The following is a 25,635-nucleotide window of genomic DNA, read 5'->3' as shown; positions in this document are numbered from 1 at the left end:
CTAAATGAAGTCATGTTTCCCCCCTGAAAGCAATTTAAGAAATTAGCCTAATGGATTAGATTCCTACTCTACAGCTCCAGTTGTTTGAAGACATTTTTCAAAATTAGCATAAATAAAACATGTGGGAGGGATATAAAAACTTTCTACATGACAAAACTTTCTTCTGAAAAATTCATCATTATGAAATTATTTTCTCAGTAAGATACAAGGAGATGCATTGCAGCACTGTTGCCTGGGTGACAGCTCTCAGTCAGTCTCCTTAGCGGCCGACAGGAAGCCTTCTGGGAGGCGTCAGTGTGGAGCAGCGAGGCTCACCGGGAGGTGTTTGTGTCGTCCATTGAGCAGCAGCTGGTATGTAGAAGAACAGTACAGCTTATCAACTTCTGACTCCCCCTCCTCCCATCTCCTTCCTTCTTTCTCCCTCTCTGGCTTTGTTAGCTGACCTGTTTCCTGAAGGCTTTCTGACGGCTGTGGATGCAGGATGTAGGTTTCACAAGAACCCAGTCTAATGGCCCACTAGCGATTCTGTGTGTCCCAATCGCCCTTTCAGATCTGCCTTTTGTTATCCAGGCTAGTTCCCCCAGTAGCTCAAGGGGTGGGGTCAGCGGTGTGTGGAGAAATGGAAGCTTCCAGAACAGCTGATACGCCAATTATTGACGTAATTTCGACTGCTGGCTAGAGTATATGCATCATTAAGCACTAACTAGGAGTGTATTGTACATGCCAGCATTACTCCTGTGCTTTTTAAATCAATACTTTGAACAACTTCCAAACAGCCCCACTGATGTTTTACAAGAAGTCAGTTTATTAGCCATGGAGCTATTGAGGTAAATTAAAGCAGAATGTACAAAGTGTGTACAATTGTATGTCTTCTTTAAGGGAACAAGCCCGAGCATTGTCACCAGGATTAGCTGAGCTTGTAAATAACCCTTATACAACTTCCTATACAGCGAACTTTAACAAAAATATGCCATTAGGTTGAATTGGTTTTAGGATTTTGAAGCTTGATAAAAGTTAAGAAAGCATCTTCTGAGCGATTTACTGTTGTTAGATCTGAAACATAGGTTTATTGAATATGTGTATGATATGAGTTAAAAAGTACAGCGATTTTTTGTAAAACAGGAAACAAAGACAGTTTGTGACAGAAAACCCAATTTTAACTCAGTACCTTAAAGGTGGGGTAGGTAATCGAACACTTCAGAAACACTTTTTGTTATATTCCATGGAATGCTCTTAACATCCCGATAGCAATGAATATATTAAATGCTTTGACAATAAATACATAAAAAAATGTCATCTGTGGAAGCCGTGGTGTAAAAAGCAAGACCAATCATCTGAGCCGGCCCGGCTAAGATAACTGGATGGCCTACCTGCCTGTCAGCCTTCCATCTGTGCACAAACTTATCTCGTGCCCTCATTGGTCATGTGCACGTTTGTGTGTGTTGGAGGAGGGGCTCTCTAAGGAAGTCTGAAGGAAGGGGCAGATTTTTTTCGGCTGCGTACTTTCAAATTCTAGCGCACTCGAGCTGGTTTCTCCATTCTTACCTACCCTACCTTTAAGTTATGTGAGGGTGTTGCAATCAGAGTAATATGCATACAGAAACAATTGTGTTTTAATTCCCTATACAGCCATGCAAGATCAGTTTTGAACACTGAGGAAGGAGAGATATACTCTTATAAACACTGCATATTTCAAAGAAAAACATAATATATTCATATTATTGTCCAAAATCGAGTTACTTAAAGGGGACCTATCATTCAAAATGCACTTTTCTACGTCTTTTAGACATGTTCCAAATCTCTGATAGAGATTTGAAACATCTCTGACGTCAGAAACGAGGAGCTCCGCCTATATGGGCAACTCTCCACCTATCAGGAGGAGACAGCCACGGCCATTGCCGTTCGAAAGCGCTGGAGACGCTGTAGTACATATGCCAGGCCTGTAGGTGGCGCTGTAGTCTGCCACAAAAGCACCAAAGAAGACTTCTCAGATTCAGCCCTTGCAAAAACAGGGCTAAAAAAGAGCAAATAGAGCGAAATGAGGCATGGTTAAAATGCATGATCTGTTTGGTAATTTTTTTTTTTTAACTTTGCAGACATGTTTTATATATGGCCCTACAATGTATTATTCAAATATAGCATGATAGGTCCACTTTAAGATTCTGATGGATGAAAATCCCTAGTAGCGGCCATTTCTAAAGTATACTTTGTAGTGTATCCAAAATGATGGTGCAGTGGTTTGAATCGATTTTTTTCCAATTAGCTACCTTAAAAACACACTTATTCTCAGTTCCACATCTTAGGTCTTAATAAGGAGCCTCATTATGTGTTGCTCGGTACACAAATCCATCCCACTGAACACAATAGACTCTGCAGCCATATTGATTCTGAAAACTCTGCCCTTACATCACACACGGCTACTTTGTTCACATTCCCTCTGCCTCCTGTAATAAAACGCATCGTACGTCCACTGACCTTTAGTGCAAATACCAAAGCGGCCTTCAGATCCGCTGTTCTAATGATCTTGAAACTTGCCCGAGCAGAATTAGTTACATCTATAAAGAAAAACAGCTTCATCCAGTATCTGAGCGAGAGCAGCTTCCATGGCAACCAGACAACGAGTGTTCACTGGAGATGAATAAGGACCAAGTCAGAGAGGCGAAGCAAAGAGACAACACACACGATCCTGTCTATAATGGCTCCTGTGTATACCGACTCGAAGCTGAATCTTAATATTTTATAGGAACCCATTGTTCCTTCTACTCTCTAATGTCTTGTTAGAGGATCTATGAGGGGCTGCAGGCGGGAATAAATTAGACTTCCTATAAACATCCCTGGGTCGTTTAAAATGACCTCAGGCTCACTCATCAGCACAACATCTCCATTTGACCCCAGCCTCATCCCCCCCTCCTCTGCTCTGGGCCCCTCCTTCTCTCCCTGACCTCCACACAACCATCTATCCAACATCCACTCATTTCAATACTTGAATTAATAGGAAGTGACGTGGTGTAGTGAAATTAGCACTGGCTTTGAATTTGAATAGTCCTTCTTCTGTTTTCACATGTAAGAAATAAAGCATTGACGATCACATATTGATTCAGATCCTATTAGGCTCTGCTATCATTCTCAAATGCTGGTTAGTTATACATTAATACCAGCCAGGGAAGATGCAAGCCCAATCAAATTCCAGTACTGTATGTTGCATGTTTTTTCATCTTATTTCAAATTAAATGTGTCTTTAGGTTGACTTACAAAATCTGTCCAGGGACCGCAGATGAAAAATAGCCTCTTGGCTAACTCTGGCACATTTACAGAAATGTTGATGTGCACTGCAACAAATAATAAATTAAAGGGGTAAGAATTAGTGAGGAAGGTATCAAATTCATCACTGAGTTTCTTCTTTTACAGAATTAGTGCTTTAATTAACACCAATCATTTGTACTTTCCCAATTTAAAAAGTATGCATTAACAGCATCGTATCAACTGCAAACTCATATGGAAACAAGTCAGAAAACCTATAGTACGCTAGAGACATGTCCGTTAGACAGGTTTCAAAGACAGCACTACAGGTAGATAAAGTATAAAGTATGGTATAATACTGTATCACACTATCTCGGGTTACAGAGTATACAAGATCATTTTGCATTTCTGAACGTCAAAATGCAAAAGAGAATGAAACATCCTCGAGATCGACAGCCACCTCTAAAAATGACTTGATAATGCCCTGTAATGCTTAAAACACTTTTGACATTGTGTGTGGTGTCAAAGCTTTGAATAAGTGCCAGTGAAAGTCCTGTAAAAAAAAAAGGAGATTATATTAAACTACAACTTGAAAAAGAAGCAAACGGGAATGTGACCTTTCCGAGTCCTCGGTGTTCACAATAAAGTGAGCATTCAAAAGTCAGATTGGTTGCAGCTGCAAACCCTTTCATGGGATTTGATGTCCTTCTCAGTGTGACGGAATTTCTTAGAAATCAAGTGTTTTTGATGAACAACGCTGCTGTACAGGAGGTTGCTTTTTGTGAACACTACTCAAAACAACTTGTCAAGAGAACAACGGACAGAACGACAATGACAAACTGATATTTTCTTAACAGTCATCATTTTTGCATGGATGAACAGTAAATAGCATGTAGAGTAAAGCAATATAATAATGTAATATATATATATATATATATATTCCAAACTATTCAGTCAAAGTTTGCTTGATTGAGCAAGTGCAGCATGTTATTGTTGAGTTGATGATGATCTTACTGTAGCTATAGGCCGTTGGCTTGGTTGTATGTCGACTGCTTAGATAAGTGTAACATTTATTTATTTTAGAGCTGTGTTGTTTTTTTGGTTTACCTATTTGGTCATCAGACATGGGAACATATTCTTGTTCAGACCGTTCCCCACTTTTGTTCGGGACTGAAGTATCCTCAGAAGTTAATTTGGGACAGTGCACGTTCATCAACATTGCTTTAAATATGACAGAATTACCGAAAAGCTAATCGTGTGTGATCTCCTGAATGTTCCCTCTTGCACTACATTGAGGTTGTCAAACAAGCATATGAATAATTTTCTCTTCCCTACAATTATCAGAAACTGCACGTGTAGAAGCAACATACAATCAACCAGCATATGATCCAGATCTGAAATTCCAATTGTCTCTCATCGGAAATCCTTCAGGCAGTGCTAAGAGGGGATAAAAGGTCAGAACATAAATGTATTTTATTGAATGGAAAGCTATTACTCTGTTTTTCTTCGTGGCCAGCAAATGGTGAAATAAGAAAATGTCAGATAATGTATTCGGCTGCCCCCTTTCACAGTGTTTCTCCCGCTGTTTTATCACAGCAGGGGGTGGATGTGGAGCTGCTAAGAAATGAAAGGGAGTATTTTATCTCTGGACCATCAGTCTCTTGACTAACTTTAGTGTCAATCTGATAACATAGGAGATGACAGTTTGGAAGAGTCCAGAGTTGCCTCTTGCCAGCTGCAACACAACACTGTCTGCCAGTCTTCTGCCTCAGTGTGTACGCAGCTGGACGTATCGTCTCTGAGAGTGCGTCTGTTTGTTTGCACACTCTTGTTTCCCACAGTGATCTCAGTGGACACGGGGGGCTGACCTAGCTTTTGTGGACCCGCCACTGGCCAAAGTCGCCACATTTCACTCATATTTGTTTTGACTGTCTGTGTCATTGTCAATATAATGGATTTGTCCTAACGCCTATTAACACACTTGCTTGTCCTTGTGGTTGATCCATCTTTTAATTATTGGGAATTTGACCTTATTTGTTCATGTGAGGGTGACACTGAAGAGGACATTCACTTTGACATCATGGTTTTCAATAAATGCAAATGTGTTATATTAACATGTCGGTTCCTTTTTACACAAACCACTATATCACACTGTTTTGATGATCAATTGATTGTCCATTTTAGAAAACAAATAAGTCCCTTGTTTTACTCAGGCTGGTCTCGCTGTCGCCGTCGATCAATAATTGGATGGTGTCGCTACTGCTTGTGGAGAAAAGTCCTCTGTCTACTGAAGGAGAATCAATGTTATTCAGATTCAGTTATTCCGGCTAATGCACCAAGAGGATTTACCAATATCAAATCAATAATATGAATAAATATGTATACAGGCTACAAACCAAAACAGATGGGAATTATAGATCAAGTTGTGCATTTTAGAGCATATGTTTGCAGATGTTTAAATCGTATCCTTTCAAAAATCTTTTGGACTTCTTCCTATTATTGCTCACTTTGTCTGACTTTGAAAGGATTAACAATAACCTTGCAAGTCAGGGACTGATTATTCTCTTTTATTTTTATCTCTGAGAGCAGCAGGGTAATAGAGCAAAACATTACAGAAATAAAATCCTCAGAACATAAAAACACCCACGCACAAACCTTCCTGATACAAAGGCACGATAAAAACTGCAGCATATTCACCCCGAGACACAGAAAACTGTCCTGCTTACAATCCATGATTTCCCTGCACATCCCACTGAATTCATCATTGGCTGACCCATAAGACGTGGGACGGGGAGGAAGAAACCCCCACGGACTGCAGCCTTAGAGGCCTTCACATGGTGAAACACCCAAGGTCCCTTTAATGGGGACAAACATTATCTCAGAGCCAGGCAGTAGCAGAGCAGGACGGAGACATGGCTGCAAACCAAGTCAACTCTCCCTGTGAGAGTTTCATCTTAGTGAAGATCTACCATGTTTGTAACCGAGTTAAGTCGATAAACATGATACACATTTGGAAGGGGGCCCTTAAAGGTAGGGTAGGTAAGAATGGAGAAACCAGCTCGAGTGCGCTAGAATTTGAAAGTACGCAGCCGGAAAAAATCTGTCCCTTCCTTCAGACTTCCTCACAGAGCCCCTCCTCCAACACACACGAACGTGCACATGACCAATGAGGGCACGAGATAAGTTTGTGCACAGATGGAAGGCTGACAGGCAGGTAGGCCATCCAGTTATTTTAGCCGGACCGGCTCAGATGATTGTTCGTGCTTTTTACAGCGCCACAGCTTCCACAGATGACATTTTTTATGTACTCATAAATAAATAAATATATTCATTGCTATCGGGATGTTAAGAGCATTCCATGGAATATAACAAAAAGTGTTTCTGAAGTGAATTACCTACATTACATGTTACTTATTTATTTGAAGCAGCATTTACTTTGTTATAAATAAATACTCCAATTGCAAAAGGAATAGACCAGAATGCAAAGCAGATATGAGACATATTCATTTTTCTTTTTCCTGTCAACATTTTTGTTTATTTTTAGGAATTGCCATCATTTCTTCCACAAAGGTCTAAACAATGCAGAAAGATTATTAAGTGAAATAAAAATATTCTTCTATACGATTGAAGAAAAAGCTACTGACAAGCCAACAGCTGCTGAGACGTGTTGGCTGGAGTCCAGATGAGACCTTAAGCCGGCAGACTATCAGGGGACAAGTCCTTACAACAGCACAATAATAGCAATGTCTGCAAAACAGACTTTGCTTAGTAGCACTGCTGACAGTGTAAAGGAATGTTTTAAGTGGATAAAAGCTATAAATTAAGTCGACAAAGTCAAAAGACAGGTCTGAAAAAAGAGAGCAGACCGTCAAGGAAACGTATTCATCAGCCCTTCATGATGATTTATGGTCTTCTTGGAGGAACTACACTGAAGGTCTAACGGATACGTATTCTTTACCAGAATGTCAAGCAGGGGAGAAACACATGGTTTGAGTCAGGCAGTCGCGGATGTTTCCCTTGATCATTAGCTTGAGCCATCGTGCCCTTTTTAAAGGACACAGCCAGCCTAGAGACAGTTGTTTTTACGCGTGTACAATACATTTACTCACTGAGACATAACATTAGAAACAACAGAGAGCACAGGGACCGCTCTGCTTAGCACACTGTTAAGGTGCTCAGGCTCTTTCTCTCTCTCAATCTTACTCATCGTTTCCATACATGAATCTCTATCATTTCTCTGTCCTTCTTTCTCACAACACACACACACACACACACACACACACACACACACACACACACACACACACACACACACACACACACACACACACACACACACACACACACACACACACACACACACACACACACACACACACACACACACACACACACACACACACACACACACTACAGTCCTAAAGAGTGATCAAGAACACCCAGTAACACAAGACAACGGACCGGGATCGAATCTTAATCACCAAAAGGTTGGGAAGAACATGTTCTATGCTGTGCATGCTAACGAGCCTCCGCCCGATAGAAGGAAAGGTTACATTATTAATTGAACATGACAACATATTTTTGTTAGGTATATACACTGTGGCGGCTGGTGGAAAATATTTTTGGTGGGGCTATGGAAATGGTGACAAAACCGTGTGTGTGTGTGTGTGTGTGTGTGTGTGTGTGTGTGTGTGTGTGTGTGTGTGTGTGTGTGTGTGTGTGTGTGTGTGTGTGTGTGTGTGTGTGTGTGTGTGTGTGTGTGTGTGTGTGTGTGTGTGTGTGTGTGTGTGTGTGTGTGTGTGTGTGTGTGTGTGTGTGTGTGTGTGTGTGTGTGTGTGTGTGTGTGTTTCAGTCATACTTGCCAACCCTCCCGATTTTCGCGGGATACTCCCGTATTTCTCCCGATTTCTGACAAAATCAGATTTACTCACGACTGTTTCCACTCGGACTTTAATACAGCTACACCATTGTTTGGTTTCCATGGTAGCGCGTCTCTTTAGCAGCGCGCGCAACTCAAAGTCTGAGAGGGTGAGGAAGATGAAAACTGAACAAGAATCGACAACTCGACCCTCTGATCACTCCTTTCCTGTAAAATACAGGTCCAGCCCACACATATGCTCCATGGTGCCACAGGCATTGCCCTTACAACTACAATAAGCATGTAAATGCTAATCTACAGATCCACTAGCATCGGAGTCTACACCTGCAGACGCAGCCATCCCCCACTGTAGCGTCACCTTGGATACGAGTCTAAACAACTCACAGACACACAGGCCAGGGCCCTGAAAGGGCGCCCTTTGAGCATCAGATCTGACGACGCTGATTGGCTAAAATTATGTTTCGGCGGCATAGTATACAGATAGCAACAGTCAGCTTGTTGGCTGCTGCTGCTCTGGCTGAGGGCTCCTTTCTACCGACCGGACGAGAGAGGGTAATGATACACACAGCGGCAAGGCAGGAAACATGTGACTTATCAGTAACTTTAGACATCGTAAAACAATTTTAAACAAGATTTTATTGTAGATTATACATTTTACTGATACCAACTATATAATATTTACCTTGTTCTTTAAAAATACAAATAAAAATTTAAAAAATATATTTTTTGGAAATATATTTTTAATGACAATCAAACATGTGGGAAGAGGGGGGGCGGCGCCCTTAGCGCCCCTATGGGCTGGCCGCCACTGAAAACAAAAATATAAACGCAACACTTTTGTTTTTGCTCCCATTTTTCATGAGATGAACTCAAAGATCTAAAACATTAGGGTTAGGGTAATGTTGTGAATCGAGTGGCCCATGGTGGTGGTGGGGTTATGGTATGGTATGTTATGGACTATGAACACAGGCCACTCGATTCACAACATTACCCTAACCCTAACCCTAACCCTCACAACAGATACTGACTGGTTTTCGGACCCCCCCCAGACCCCCCCAATAAAGCAAAAATGCATGTTTCAGAGTGGCCTTTTATTGTGGCCAGCCTAAGGCACACCTGTGCAATAATCATGCTGTCTAATCAGCATCTTGATATGCCATACCTGTGAGGTGGGATGGATTATCTCGGCAAAGGTGAAGTGCTCACTATCAGAGATTTTTTCAGATTTGTGAACAATATTTGAGAGAAATCGTTATTTTGTGTAAATAGAAAATGTTTTAGATCTTTGAGTTCATCTCATGAAAAATGGGAGCAAAAACAAAAGTGTTGCGTTTATATTTTTGTTCAGTGTATTTAAAAACCTGCATGAATGCATTGTTAAATAGCACTTGTAAAAAGCCATCCCTTATGTAAACTGTCAACACGCCAAAACATCTATTATTTTAGACATATACCTATTTAGTATTTCTGGTCAACATTGATTTAGTTCACCAACATTTTAGAAGTCTTAAAAACAAGATTGAATGAAACTGCTGATGATGGCAATATGATGCAACAAAAACCTTTTGGAAATGTACAATAAATGGTCCTTGTTCAAGTATTGTTTGCCAAATCTGACCCATAACATAACATTATCATTTATTTGTGTTGCATTTTAGCAATTAAATCAAAATCGTTTTATTTGTTTCCTGTGAAGAAATGATGGCGAAGAAATAAAATGACTAATTAATTGTATAATTGAAATCGTATTCACGTACGCTTTTGCCAAACAACCTTGGTTTGTTCTTGAATTGTTTAAGCCAAAGATATTGCAATGTTGTAAATATGACCATCTGCTTTTCTTTATGTCTTTTTTAAAGCTGCTAATCTCCATTCAACCACAAGCTCTACGGATGCTGTTGTGAAACGATGCCCTCCATCATATCAATCATGAGTTCTAGCTGACAGCGGATCTATATCGCCCTGCCTCCATGACACAGTGCCCGACAGCACACACCCTGTAACCTGACTTATTCACAATGTGGAACAGTACGAGTAAATGGTTGTTGTCCCTGATGCTCCTGTCACTCCACAAGCGTTTAGAGCTTGATACAAGGCTGCAGAAGTCTGAACAAGTCCCTTGGAACTGAAAGCTTTGGGAGGGGACATCTACAGTAGATAGAGCCCCAAGTACAAACCCTCGGCTACATTTGTTTTAGGATAAGGATCTGTGTTCTGAGGGGACTATCTCTGGATCTCTATTCGCCAACCTAAGACATTCAAAGTTGTGGCACTGGTGCCGAGACACAGTCTGTGTGCCTACACAAGTACTGCAAAGCCTTTAATGAATGAATGACACCGGATTCTAGTGACTGAAGTCTGTGACGCATGCTTGCTCAGCTGAAGGACTGGACCCTCCATCTGGCAATGAAAGCCTATTAGGTGACAGCATATTGTAACATTTCTGCGTCATGTACTGAATTTGAATCAGCTGCTGTTAAATCATGTTTATGATCAATTGGCTGTGTTCCATTGCGAGTCTTCAGGCAAGGGATGCATATTAACTGGATCATTATGTGCATGTATGCTAAATGCAAACAAGAGAGAAACATTTGTGAAATTAATCGTGAAATTGCTTTCTTTAAATTATCTTAAGTCAAGGACCATCGATCACTTTTTCTAAGGGCTTTCAAAAGCAGTTAATGGTCCTCATTTCCATCACTTTAAGTTCCATATACTAAAGATGTTTGAAGACAAAAGATGAAAATCGGTTGATGCCGGTGAAAGCTCAGTTAGTGGACATTGATTGAAGAGTATTCATTCAAAAAGAAAAATACACTATTTATTTTTCATGTATATATCCTTAAGTTCAATCAAATCTGGATAGTTACCTCTTAGATTGGGTTTTTTAAAGTTTCGGTGAGTTAGGTGCATTTCTGCCGTGATCATTTTTTTAAAGTTATCTATCAAACCCTGGTGTCTTTCAGAAAGCTGGGTTGAGAAGGAAATCAAGATACTGTGAAGCTTTGTTTCTGTTCATCTACTAAATAACTCACAATGTAAAGTTTCTATTCTGGCTTAAACATGTAGCTTATCTGTCTAGTGTACTTTGAGATGCACTCAAAGTCACTGTCACTGGAGGACAAACAGGTTTTTCTTCTTGCCTACAGTAGCTCAGAGCGAAAAAAGCTTTTGAGCCACCTTCCTCGGAGCAAAGTAAGCCATTGGATATGAGACAGGAGGCGACTTCCCGCCTTTGAATCATGTTGTAACTGATGCTATCTCAGTCTTGTGTTTTTTGAGGACAGAGTGATAAGGGCTCGGTTGAGGGCTGTATTCAGGGCAGAAACAGATCCGCAGAGGGTTCTTTAGCCTCATTTTCGGACCATCCAGCTCCCAGGCCTATTTAATATTTCAAAGCGCCCTCTGAAATGGAGGAGAATGCACTTAATTCAGTGTGAACAATACATTGGCTATAACCAATGCTCTGCTGTGCATACAGTATATGGTCGTTTTAAGCTTTTGATCATTCAGCAAGGTCCATGAATGCATGCATATCTGAGATGCTCTGTGCATGTAAATGCATGAAATTAAAGTATGACGTGATTCAACCATGACAAACTAGAACTTTGAAGTGTTAAATCGGCAGCCAGCTGTCAGAGACCTCATACTGGTCTCTGCTCTCAGAGGAGGGAAAGTGGTTTGCTTTGAAAATAGGTGGGAGTCAAACAAAAAGCATGGGAGCATACTAGCACAATTAAGTCTCATTGGGTGCTCAAACGCAGTTCAAACAGGCAGATGCACTTTATAATATGAATGGTGTTCACTGCCTTACACGGAAATGTAAATGTTACTGTAGACAAAGCTTAAGATTCCACTTAATAATCAGTGATGCCCATTTTGTTGTAAAGAATTGTACGATGTTACCCAGTTTGCCTTTTAATGTGGCTGGTCAAATTAGCAAAAAGTGTGATTGATTCTGTGATGGGTCCATCATTCATTCAAGTAACACAAATGTTGTCAGAAAATGTGTCGTTTTGCACAGCTGGTGGATCAGAGTGCAAGCTGTGGCTGTGCAGATTCTAGAGATTGATAATTGGACCTTCATGCAAAACGTAGTCTTTAGTGAGAGCCCCCACCATCTTTTATTTCATTTATTCCAGCTATGCCAAGCAAAATGGCATTGTGCTTTGTTAAAAGGCAGCAAGGCAAATTAAAAGTACATGCTTGTTTGGGATGGAAATTGGTGCATTTATCAGTGAGAACATACAGTAACTCTAAAGAGAACATAATTTCTTGATAAATATCAGATCAAAATCCAGCAACCAAAAATAAGTCCCTATTGATAGATTGCTTCTGATGTTCCTAACATTGATACACTATCTCTTTGGGTTGATGAACCCTAAAGCATACTCTATTTCAAAGTTGGAAAATGCAACACCAAACAGTAACATAGCCCAAGAAATTCAACATCCATAACACAAATATACAGTTTTCTTTTACTGCAGTGTAGTCTTTGAGGGTGCATTAGTCACTTATCCCCATTGAGTCTCCGAGGTGATTCTATTCTGGGAAGTTCGAACAAGATCTTTTTATTTCATTGCTCTTGGTGGAAAGCACACACCAATAAAACTGCACACACACACATACACACACACACACACACACACACACACACACACACACACACACACACACACACACACACACACACACACACACACACACACACACACACACACACACACACACACACACACACACACACACTCAGTCCCAATGACTCCCCTGATCTTGGCAGCAGATGCAGGCCTGTCCAGATGAACTGTTATTGATGGAGGGATGCATCATCCTCCCTCCCACTGTCTCTGACACTACCCTGATGAAGTGTGCTGCTGCAGGCCAAGAACAACCGGAGTGTGATATGTCTGAAGGCTGCAGGGCCATATGTTCCGACACTAATTTAACAATCTTAAATGATGTGTTTACCATATTACATTGGACTGGCAAGACGATAGCAGACAACAATTCTTCATCAGACCACTAAAGTTTGGTCGGGACTATACAATATTAATGGTCAGATCTTTTGCTACATATCGCTACACACTCAGTTGTGTCCACTTCAGGACAATTTAATTGTGTTTCAAATGTCCCTGACTCACCAAAGACACATGAGCTTTTGTTAGATCCATAATGAAATATCACACCTGCCACAGTAGGCAGTAGCTCCTTTGTGAGGGAGTGTGTGAGTCCTGGAGCCGAACAGAAAGCTTTTTATGAAGCTGCAGTTATGATCTTTTAGCTTTTAATATGCCATGCCAGCTTCATTATGTATGCTTTTATTCTCCACTGTGGGGTGCATCGCAGAGTACTTTTTGACAAAAGGAAAAGTGGTAGTGGTAATGCTCTGTAATTAAACATGGAGGTGGATTGTGAGGCAGACTGCCATCTACCGGTTTATAAATCAAAGCCCCCCCCCCACACACACACACACACACACACCCTCACACCAGCTACCCTTACCTCTGCTCAGGAAGTAGATCTGAGGAGGTAGGAGTTCATGCAACCACGGCTAATATTAAAAGTATGCACACAGTCTCAGCCTTTCGGTATTTAGTAGCCATTCACTCAGTTTTACATCACAAATCCCAGCGACACATTTTTTTCCTTAGCCCCTCATTTGTCCTCAGGGTCACCGTGTGAAGCTTTTTTTTGGTTGCAGTGAACGTGATCCACACCAGTAGGAAACACAAGTGTCGGCTGATTAGCAAAACACATCACGCAGGAGCTTCAGTTGGGTGCAGAGTAAATATTCTCAATACCACAATACTACCTTAACAAATTCACTGGGATGGTAAAACATTTTTTTCTCCAAAACTCAACATTATTAAGTAATTTCATCATCTTTTGTGCCATCATTTGAGAATTGGAGAAAAAAAGTTTATAGGTTTCTGAACATATGCTAAAAATAATGTAGCATCATGTTCACTCTATGATTTTTCTCAAGCATGTGCAGTTAATTCATATTGTGGGAATGAATGACATGCCACGGTCATTTAAAAAAACTTAAAACCCCAAGTGGTCTAAGTTGGTTTAAATATAGGATTACCTATAACTTTGAAAATCATTGAATAGGATCACCAAGTTAGATGTTCATATGGAACTGTTGCTGATTCAGAATGGTGTTTATGTAACACCACACTTGTAATAGAAGGAAACACATTTGGGAAAACTACAAGTCTATTCATGGGTTATATAAACCTTTCAATATGTGAGTCACATCTTATAAAAAGATAGTTTTACAAGAGTAAAAAATGCTTTTAGATACATGTTGGAAACACATTGTTGTAGCTTCCTGTTAACAGTACATCTACAAGAAAACTATTCCCCCAAATCCCCCAACAAGTTATAAAGTCTCGTCCATTTTAATTGTTCACGTCTTCAATCTGGTCGAAATGATTTGTTTCTTGAACATCGACTTGTCTGCCGATGCAATGAGGCACTCCAAGCAGGAAGCTTTTATATGGTAATGAAATCGATTGGACCAATGCGCGCACCAATCAGAAGCGTTTGATTTATGTTTAAGGGACTGTTGAGAGGACTAGTCGCTTGGCAACCGCCTGCCTAATGAAATGTATGAGCTGTGGCTATTAAAAAAAGCGACACCAGAACCCATTTACAGCCTTTTGTATCCGATAGTTCAAAGAAAACAGCGAGCATTTTTATTCTTTGATGAAAGAAAGGCATGACTCAAACTGATATTGACTGAAAACTCTCCGCACTTTCATAGGAAAACGGCGCACGGAGTATTGGAGTTGGATTTGAGATGTTTTTAATTAAGAGTCGTGATTAGGCTTGGTTTGTTATATCCTACCTGTTTTTCAGAGATCTGCCAATCATTCTTTAGCCTCGGCTCGGTTGGGTTAATTAATTGCATCCTAATGCAAATATGTGTGGGGGCTAGGAGGCAACAATAGACGCTCCTTGGGAAAGAACATCGGTGCACGCTGCAAAAAAAATCCACATCAGCAAATCGAAATAGATTAAATGTATTTATTTCAGGTGCTGATTTTCTGTTTTCATGGAGAAAAACACGTCTGATCTCTTTCCTTAGATACAAACAGGTTGATGTTGATTGAAATCAAGAACACTCGCAGTCGTTTCTTCACTCACTCAAAGGTATTTGGTCTAAAAGGCTGTTGGGTGAAAGAAATGAGGAGGATTGATATTTGTGCAGCGCAGCTTTGTTTGATCTCTGAATCTGAAGGAATTAAAATGGGATGGATGTGACTGACTGTTACTGTGGAAATCAACTTTTCCCTGCCTACACGATGTTCGTCCACCCCCTAAAAGGCTACAAAGTCTCGACATGTTTTCCGGCAGAATATCGAAAGAGCAACTAATTGTCCACATTTATCCAAGCTCATCTCATTATTACGTACCATGGGAATACAAACAAATGTATGTACGACATGGGAGAAATATGTTTCTACTTACAGCAGTTGGTCACAGCAAAACTATTAGCCACTTCCAGATTGTCAATGTGGGGCGTCAATCTGAATTCCGAGGTGCCAAACTGAACCATTCCTATCCGAAATGCGCTGTACTCTTGATCCGCGCCCCTTGGAAAGAGTCCCCCTGTAACCGAAATGCAAATATCAGCCACATTTGCACAAATATCTCTGGTAAGAGACATCTCCAAGGCACATTTTCCCAGCATTTTATGCACACAATCCAAGTGGTTTTTACGTTTAAACTAATGGATACCTACCAATTTGAACACTGGGCGAGCCTCCAAGCGCACATCCCCATAAAACCAGCAGAACAGAAAGGGATAAATTCACTATCTTTTCCATGTCCACAGTTTAGATGTCCACATCCACCACAGGAGTCTGGTATTCCTCGATTTCTCCGGAGGTGTTAGATCCGACACATATTGGAGAGCTTTAGCCCTGGGGAGAAACACTTCAAATGTGCAGCAAATGACCGACTTCTTTTTATTTCTGCAGGTGGCTTGCTGAGAAAAGACACCAGAAGTGAAGGAATGGTCGCCTGCAATTTAGGTCTGCTGTCTCTTCTTCCCGCAGCTGATACCTCCTCTGAACGCACAGGGACACTGCGCGTCTCCGCTCGGCGCGCCGGAGATCCTTTCAGCATCACACCCACAAGTGAGGAATTTTAATGAGAAGGCGAACAGAAACGGAAATAGCCGAGTGGCAACCACTTAGTGATAAGAAAGCATCGAGCTGGAATCAAACCATTCTGGTTTATGAATAATTGGATTCTTGAGCAGCATTAAGGCATGATAACATGCAACATGATTGTTGATTCACAACACACTATCAGTTGGTAGACTTAATAAAGTACATAAAGGACATGTACACATTCCTTTATTACACATTTTCAGCAGGTGATTCTGCTTTTATTTCATCATTGTCTTGGCATTTCCCCCACCAAACTGGTTTTAACATTCCTATCCCATTTAGAGTTAAAAGCATGTGTAGTATAATGCATTTATATTAACACTAAAGCAACACAGTAGCACATATTCTATGTATTTTAACAATATACCTTTATTGTAACTCAAAGATTGTTTGTTTTGTAAGGTTGAGATGATACAGATGATAAAATCAGCAAGTAAAACAATTACACCAGATCTGAATTTTCAGCAGGTTGGATTTAAAAGAAGAATAGAGTGAGGGTATCTTTTTGAATGATTTTTCCTTTTCTCCCATTGACCAATCAATTCCTAGTTTTTCATAATGAGTTAACTGGGTTGCTTAGGATATCTTCAATATTGAATAAAATATGCGAACTGAGATCTGAAAACGTCTTAGCACTTTTGATTGAGAATGGAAAAAAACAATAAGAAGATAATCAAAAGTATTCTCTGCCAATCAATGCATCTATTCAGAGTTGCACATTTAAATGATAATGACTTAAGATGACTTTATTATTGTAGGAATCAAAATGATGGCCTTGAACATATAATTTCCACAGTTACATTGATACTGCATGTGCTTACATGACTCAGTGGGCTGAATGCCTTTGCCCTTTGCATATTAACTATCTGGATGATGCAACCTTTTACTCTTATTGTTGGTGAATTCAAAATGGAATATAACTTAAGAGCAGCCACCTTAAAACAAGTTGTGTTCAATTTCAGAAAAGGCAGCATCAATATATGCTGATCATATAATTAAAATTGAGACCTTCAAATGTTGTTTCGGTCACTTCAAAGTCTACGTGAAAGGCCAACATATCCTGCTGGGAAAACTAATCAAGAGCATCAGCTGGAGGCCATCACTCATTCCCACCAGGAGAACCTACCAGATGAATCTCCTGCTTAACTTTGATCTAGTGCTTATTTCCACCCCCTGCATACAAATCCGATGCAAATCTATAGGATTGAGTGTAACTGGGTTAAATGGAGGAGAGCTGCCTCACAGCTAACAGGAAATAAATGGCACTCCTGTCCCCTTGTTTTATGATACGCATATCTCAGGCTGCACGGACAGATCTATATTAATCATTGGACAGGGTGAGATAGCAGTTTGGGAGCAAACTAATGAGGCGGGGAGAGAGTCGGAGCTCATGGTGGACGCAGTTAGAGAAACAGTGTGTGTCAGATATCAGCACCACGGACAGCACATCACATGTAACACACACTCCCTTGCTAGGAATCATTAAGCGTTTTACATGTAGGGACCTAAGGGATATTTTAAATTGAGTCTTATTTTCTCAGTTCCGGATAGCGTTTTTTGTATTGGATTTAAGAAACAAGCAGTCAGTCATGTTATGGTTGCAAACATGTCAACAGGTTTGTTAGATTATCTTTAAACTACTTTTGTGGGAAACAGTATTTTGATCTCTCTGTCTGTACACACAAACTGGAAGATTGAAAATAAAGTTGACTTTGAATTTGACTGACTAAAAAACGAATACAAAACACCAGTGAGAAAAAACAGAAAGAAACATAAAACAACAGTAAACTTTGTGCTAATTTGGGCAGTGAATAATGTGCTTTGCTGGTCTTCTTCACTTATATGGAGAACTTTTTAAACCAAAATAGATATTCACTTTTTAGACATAGGTATAATTGGAAACATACTTTTTTATGTTGAATTGTATGCTTGTCTTGAGACAAATATCAATCAAATGCTTTCAACGGACTAAAAGACTCTCAAGGTTAGATAAGCAACACATTGGGGTGAATTACCTGAAAGTGTGGCAACTGATTGCTACTCTTCTCAGTGCAGAGTAACACGAGGCCAGGGAAGTGTAGTTTGGTTAAACAGGGAGGTTTTCATGAAAAAAAGGCTGTTTTATGTTCTGCCTTCAAACAAGACATAAATCAGAGGAACAAACCGTTCTTCTGCCGTCTCACAGCAGTACTGGTGCTGCTTTGCCAAAAAGAAAAAAGCATTTCCCTTCTTCCAACAAACATTTATAGCATAAGTGCCCGCCTTCCAAGTTTGACCTGGCCAATCTGGTCACTTCTCTCGAAATGAGTCAAATATATCTGGTTATTAAGTTAACAACTCTACATTAACAAAAAGGGCTCAAGTCATTCTTAAACATATTAACATGAATACTGCAACCTCAAAATAAACAAAAATAATTGTACATCTATTTGTCTTAATTAGCTGCCATTAGATCACACATCATTTATCCAATCACATCTTAGATCATGCCCACTCCAAAACCACATGTAAGGAGTCCTGAGGAGGCGAGCCCCCTTTGAACACAGGCACAAGATGGCCTCTGCAAAGGACTCAATCTCAGGTAATGCCTTTCATGACAGCGTGTCTTTTTCACATGTTTTTAAGAACTTATATAACTTAATTTGCATGCTTAGTATATAAATCTGCCTTCTTTAAATTGTGTTTTCAACCATAAATTAACAAAAGAGAACTGGAAAAAATACCTTTGCAAACAGAAAAAGCTTTTTGAACTGTTTGTGAGGTTGTGCTTCCTCACACTCTGTGCTATGGCAAAGTTATTTCAGGAAATGTTTTGGAAATCAATTGAACTTATTTAGAAATGATAGAAATGTCAAATCCAGTGCTGCCAATGTTTAAATGTACCTGAACTTGTTGTCATCTGTTTTGAATGGTTCTTGGGGCTCGTATTTCATAATATCATGCTTTGTTTGAGAAAGGTCACTACTGTATGTTCTCTGAATCCAACAAGAGGTCCAATATTACTTTGTAAAAGCGACTTTGGACAAAAGTACAAACATGAGACTCAAGTGTTATGAGACTAAGACAGTCTTCTAACTCTAGACTTCCTTAGGACAAGTGCCATTCTCTACCTGTTGAATGTCACATTAACTGCTCGCCCAAACATTTGCTTTCTGTTGCCATTCTCATTTTACAAATCGTTGAGAGCATGCTCAGCTGCTTGTGTTTTTCCCACACTCAAACATTCCGTGTGACATTGTCTGGAGCTTCTGTCATGCCTGGATTCACTCTGCTGCTGCTGCTAGATTGAAATGTAATTTCACTTTGATTATTTTACAGCACATTCTGCCATTTACTGAATTTGCATCCCGCGAGATAATTTAATTCGTTGACGCGCCGAAGAGCATTTTAATGAGTTTTTAGGAGTGGAATGAGAGTAACTCATAATCAAATCATGAACCTGCCGGCTGTGTGGGAATGTTTACCTTTGAGTCCATTTCTGCTAATAAACCTGAAGAGTGAAAGGGAGTGTTCACATGCAAATGGAGAGTCCAGCATGTTCTGTCTGCTCAAACTAAGTCAGTGACATTTTGGGAAAGGTTTCACCAGTTTTCTATTACCCAGAAATCCTGTGAAAGTGCCTCCTAGAGAGCATTTACTGTACATGGTATTTAGTTGGTGCTCTTATCAGACAAACTTACAATAGGAATCATTTAAATGTGTACTCGAGAGTTTCTGCTACAAGACACTTGGGTTGTGATGGCCAACACTGGCTGTTGTTGTTGGGATTGATTACATGACCTTTTTGTATGTATTTTAATGATTCCCTCACCGTCATTAGCGGGAGTACAGAGAAACAAAGGATACATGTTTCTGCAAGTATTCTCTAGAAGTCCATTAGGACTCTAAAAGGAAGTCTGCTTTCCAAATGACTTTCTTTTACCCAACATTGTTGTATTGAATTATGTTTTGACTGGCCTTCAAAAGTGCTTTATTTGTTTCAAAATGAATTCAAATGAAGGCAAAGCCAGTAGACTTTACAGGGTGAAGTATGAATTTGCAGGTTTTGTCTCGTCAATGTACTGTATCAGACATTATAAAGAAAATCTAGCTGCGTCTTCAATTTTCTTTACCCCCTTCATTATTGTCTGGAAGTCTCACAAGGCTGGAGCCTGTCCTGGTCTGACCTGGGTCAAATAAAAGGGACTGACTGCACTTAAACACATCTGTGCACACACCGCTATAAGGGCACTTACTTGGGTACATAAATATTAATGTTTCCCATCCTGCTGAACTGCGTACCGTGGAAATGAAATCGTGAGGCGACAGTTCTAGTTCCAACAAGACCTGCCCTTTTAGACTCACACAAGTCAAAGGAAACACTATTTTTGATCCGCATCGTTTAATGGTAATAAGTTCCACAATTCAAATCTCCAAGTGAAAGACGCTGCTAACTCAATTGGAAATGAAATGAACGATCTAGCAGGAAATGTTTCATAATGTACATGACGCTGCAAGAAGCTTGTGTTTTGAGCTTTTTGCAGCGTTTTTTTATTTGCGGCACTTTGTATCTGCAGTTTGTTTACGCAGCCCTTTGAGCAAACCCTGAGCATGTGTTGTCAAGTTGGCGAAGAGGTTTCTTAACTTGCATGTGTATTCGCATATTTGTGTTTTTATATTTGCATTGTTTTAAAATGTTACATGTCGGCCACCATACAGGCAAACCACTGATGACATGTATTAAACAGCTTAAACCAAACATATTGAGGAAAGTTTGCATAGTATAGTACGTTTAAATTAGTATGTTTAACTTATGTATTGTGTCAATCATTATTTTCTGTGTAGACATTTATAGATTGATTATCATTTGTAGATTATCACAGGAACTGCGACTGGATTCCGTTACTGAAATTCCAGAGGAAGAAATGTACACCAAACAGCATTTCATGTTTCTTTAGTTTGACAAGGCTTTGGTTCTCCTCTATGTTGTGTCAATTGATCAGAAACATTGAAAAGTGGCTTTCTGACTTATAGTACAGTCCCGGCTGACGTGACAGTGCCTCAGAGCAAAGTTAGGAGGTGAATACATAACAAGGTCTTTGGACACGCAGACGTTACTAAGCCAAGCATTTACTGCCATTAGAACCGTTCTGGGGAGTAAGACCGGCTGCAGGGGTCGCTCCCAAGGTCGCAAAGAGTGCTGAGACTGGACACTGACGGCATCAGCGTCAATAATAATAATAATAATAATAATAATGCATTTTATTTATATAGCGCTTTTCACAACTCAAAGACACTTTACAATATGAGGGAGGGTAAACAAACAAGGACAGGCAAACAAGTAAGTATAGTAAAATAAAAAGGCAGTCAAGAGGAAGTTGATTGAGAGGGGGGGGGGCTTATGGGTAGACAGAGTTGAAAAGATGTGTTTTGAGGCGGAACTGAAAGACTGTGAGGGACTCAGAGTCACGGAGATCTTGGGGGAGGGAATTCCAGAGCCTAGGAGCTGCCACTGAGAAGGCTCTGTCCCCAAAGCTGCAGAGTGTGGATGTGGGAATGGATAGGAGTCCGGCTGCGTTGGATCTGAGGGACCGTGGGGGTTGATAAGGAGTGAGAAGGTTTGTGAGATAAGGGGGGGCCAGATGGTGGAGTGCTTTGTAGGTGAGGACCAGAATTTTGTAGTTGATGCGATGGGAGACAGGAAGCCAGTGGAGGTCTTTGAGGACTGGGGTGATGTGATGCCATGATTTGGTATGCGTAAGGAGACGCGCAGCTGCATTTTGAACCCGTTGGAGTCTGTTGAGGGATGGAGTGCTGATGCCGTAAAGAAGTGAGTTGCAGTAGTGAAGGCGGGAGGAAATGAAGGCATGGATTAGTCTTTCGGCTGTGGGGCGGCTGAGAGAGGGTAGGATTTTTGCAATATTGCGGAGGTGGAAAAATGAGGTTTTGACTGTTTGGCGGATGTGAGGTTCGACGGAGAGGGTGGGGTCAAAGATTACACCAAGGTTGCGTGCCTGATTGGAGGGGGGAACAATGGTGCCATCGATGGTGATTGTTATGTTAGTGACCTTGCTGAGGGTGGATTTGGAGCCAATTGGGAGGAGTTCTGTTTTGTAGCTTAGTCGATAGCATTCAATCTGTACCAATAATGCACCGCCTCCTCTTTTTAATAATTTGACCTCTAAAACACTGATTCCGCCTCGGATCATATGACAGGTTCAAAACTAATTATAGTTCAAAGTCAACTTTATTGTCAATCTTTCAGTTTGTGTGTACAGACAGAGAGATCGAAATACCGTTTCCCACAATCCCGAATACAAAAACCAATATATATAAAAATATGTATGCAAATATGTATATACCTATATATACACAATCAAAATACCCATTCATACATATGCACACATTAAGACCTAAATCAAAGCACAACAATCAACATATACAAAATAACAGTCACTTCGATATCTATCTTCTAATAACATGCAACACAGTCAATCCTAGCATACATATTATCAAAGTAAAAACTTAAAAGGATGTTATGAAGGGGAAATATTCATGTGAATAGAATTTTAGGAACACTGCAGAAGTTTTATTATGGAAATTGAGATGCAATTTTGAAACTCTCTCTCGCAACAGATTGTAAAACAGACTGGACTCCTTGATATGAAAACATGTGATTGTGCAAATCTGTGTGCTGATATTTATCCGTCATGCATTTTGAAAACAATTTTTTTCATGTTCCCAGCTCTTATTTTATGTCATTTTTCAAATACATGTTTCAAAACAGTGATATATGCATAAATAAAGTATAAATTGTTGAAAGAAGCAAATTGTTTAGCCATCGTATCTCCTCTATTTCCTCTACTATCATTCAGACCTGTGTACTCTTACCTTCATCACCCTGTCTCGCGCAATCTGTCTTCTCTGCAGTTTGGTCATGGCTTTTTTACAGATTGGCTAGAAATTAGTTCCTCGCCACTTTGAAATCTAAAGGAAATGACATCCTCCTCACTGTCTTGACGTCCACATTTCCAGCTCTGCCAAAACACTGCCTGTGAGGGAGAATTGTGGATACAATTAAATTTACCGTGGCATTCGGAAAACAGCCGATTGGGTCTCAGGTTCCAGAGGAAACCATTACAAATCCACTCATGACACTGTAGAAATAAATGTAACTCACTAAATCACCTTTGTTTCATAATATATGATAATATAATGTTTTGTGTTGTTTATAAAAATGCATTTCTTTTGAGAGGAAATTCAAATGCTCCCCTTGTATTTGTGTTGTTAGAATAACGTTGTAAAAGCACCACCATGATGTGTGAAAGCCTTGTTCACAGTAAATGTGCTTCCAATAGGCCCCGTGGCATCTCTCTCTCCCCCCCACCCACCCCTACCCCCACCGCTCCTCCTCTAATCATGTGAGGTGGCCTGGGTGGCGTCGTGGGGAGAGGTCATGTTGGATTAGAAAGCACCCTGTGTGATATAGGTTACTGCACTGTGCTGCTAGCAGGGTGCTGGGTGCGGGGGTTGAGCGTTCACACACACTCACACACAAAAGACATGGATGAGTCACACCAGTTGACTCCAGCGAAAGGAGTTGATACATCTACTGGATTTAATCGTTAAACCGTCTAATGTCGTTTTTTTTTTTTTAAGAAGGGGCAGGGAAATAAGATGTTCTTCTCCCTGCTCCTTTCCAGCATGCACTATAAAAAAATGAAATAAAACAAAAAACCAGTAGGCCTATAAGTGTACATGTTTTGTTTTAAAATAACTGCCATGTGTGGAATAAACAAATAAATAAATAATATTCACCAATGGAGGTCTATTAGCTGGATCATATTGTAATGCTTGTTGCAGGTAACAGCCTCAGATATTGCTAGTGGAGCCTTGCAGTGGAGCCTTGCAGCCCCCTCATCACCCCCCCCCCCCCCCCCCCTTGCCATGTCTCGCTGTCTCGGAGCAACCAGGAAACCACACCAGTAATCAAGCTCACACTGTCCGCTCCTCACAGCAGCGAGCCGCGCAACGTCCCGCCAACACGGCACCCAGACCCCACGCAGCATTCTCATCTGTTTGTCATTACTGGTAAAATGTTCTGGTTGCTAACGCCATGGTAACACATGATCACTGATGTTCCGCTGTAACGGTGGTGGACTCATCAGAACATAGTGGGCGAGCTGACCAATCAGAGCACAGTAGGGGGGGGGGGGGGAGCTCCAACAAGCCGTTTAGGACAGAGAGTGAATACGCATACTATACAGAGATGCTGTATGAGAAACCAATGTGAGTTTGGAACATTGAACAATGTAAATCTATTCTAGTAGACAACAATGGAATTATGATCAGTAGAAATGGCCATGACATGGGACCTTTAAATGTAGGCAGTTTAAAGAAAAAGCAACTGCTAACACGCTTTACAACGTGTACCTCTTCTAAAGGATTCTGATGTTGATCATTTAAAGCTGTTTCAACTCTGAAAATATTATTTAATTATGGTTTATGAAGCAAACTGAGAGCATTTCAGTGCATATACCTGTATATACACACTGCCTGCATTTCATCTTGAAATAGAAATCAGCTTCACACACAGCTGTCACTATCTGCTTTTCTACCAGGAGTTATTTCATTGAGGAGATATTGATGTGGCCATCGGAGGGCACTGCAACGCAGAATCTTTCTCATCTGAGATTCAGTCAGATATAAATCAGTCTTCAGACGAGGAGACAATTACACTAATCTGTGAAAGCATGTGTGTCTCTTGATGATTCATGTTGCGTCTGTGATTGTAGATACTTGAGCGGAGTTGCAGTCTGACTCCCTTTCTGTAGCCGGATTTTAGTAATGACGGACGAAAATCCTTTCCTATGTCTGTAACCATGGCAGCCAGAGAGAGAACAAAAAAAAAAAAGTGTGTGTGTTCGGATTCTGTACTCACAAAAAAACAAGAACCCATATGAATGTATCTTTCCTTAACATGAGCAATCCTGGTCCAATTTGTCTCAAACTCGATTAATATGACCCTGTTGTCATGACATGAGGTCACCATCTATCTTGCTTCATTAAGCCGCAGACAGACTTCATATGAGAAGTCTCGCAATGATAGTCAAGGGGGCATTTTCTGAGCAGGTTTGCATGAATAATAGATGTCTGGTGATGGTTAATTAGGAGAGGTCAAGCCTCGGTAGAAGTAACATCTGTGTTGTTGTGCAGGATAGAAGTCTGGAAGACAAAGGAAAGATGCTGGAGATACAGATCCCAGCTATTGTATACCATTCAGGAGTAGGACCATTTTCTTAATCCCCAGAAAGAAATCACTTTGAGTAATAACAGTCACAACGAGGATTACAT

The 25,635-nt window shown here is 40.4% G+C and overlaps 1 protein-coding gene across 6 annotated transcripts in view; it reads right to left on the bottom strand.

Annotated features, from left to right (window-relative positions):
• gria2b (glutamate receptor, ionotropic, AMPA 2b) overlaps positions 1 to 16,225 on the bottom strand; it is a 53,346-nt gene extending 37,121 nt beyond the window's left edge. For 3 of the 6 annotated variants that reach the window (XR_013806864.1, XR_013806865.1, XM_079673108.1), the window contains exons 1-2: positions 15,870 to 16,224; positions 15,596 to 15,736 (exon numbers count right to left, since the gene is read on the bottom strand). Coding sequence is in view for 4 of the 6 variants with exons in the window: in XM_079673108.1 (XP_079529234.1) it covers positions 15,596 to 15,736; positions 15,870 to 15,954 (226 nt within the window). In the remaining 2 variants the exon portion in view is untranslated. Of the gene's footprint in view, positions 1 to 15,595; positions 15,737 to 15,869 lie in introns of all 6 variants that reach the window. The other 3 variants (XM_079673107.1, XM_079673106.1, XM_079673109.1) reach the window with 2 other exon arrangements.
• Between the last annotated feature and the right edge of the window lie 9,410 nt (positions 16,226 to 25,635).

The sequence above is a fragment of the Notothenia rossii genome, assembly GCF_949606895.1.
Source record: "Notothenia rossii genome assembly, chromosome: 3".
NCBI classification, from domain to species: Eukaryota; Metazoa; Chordata; class Actinopteri; order Perciformes; family Nototheniidae; genus Notothenia; species Notothenia rossii.
The sequence above is the reverse complement of the archived record's forward strand: the minus strand, read 5'-3'. Positions and strand labels throughout refer to the sequence as shown.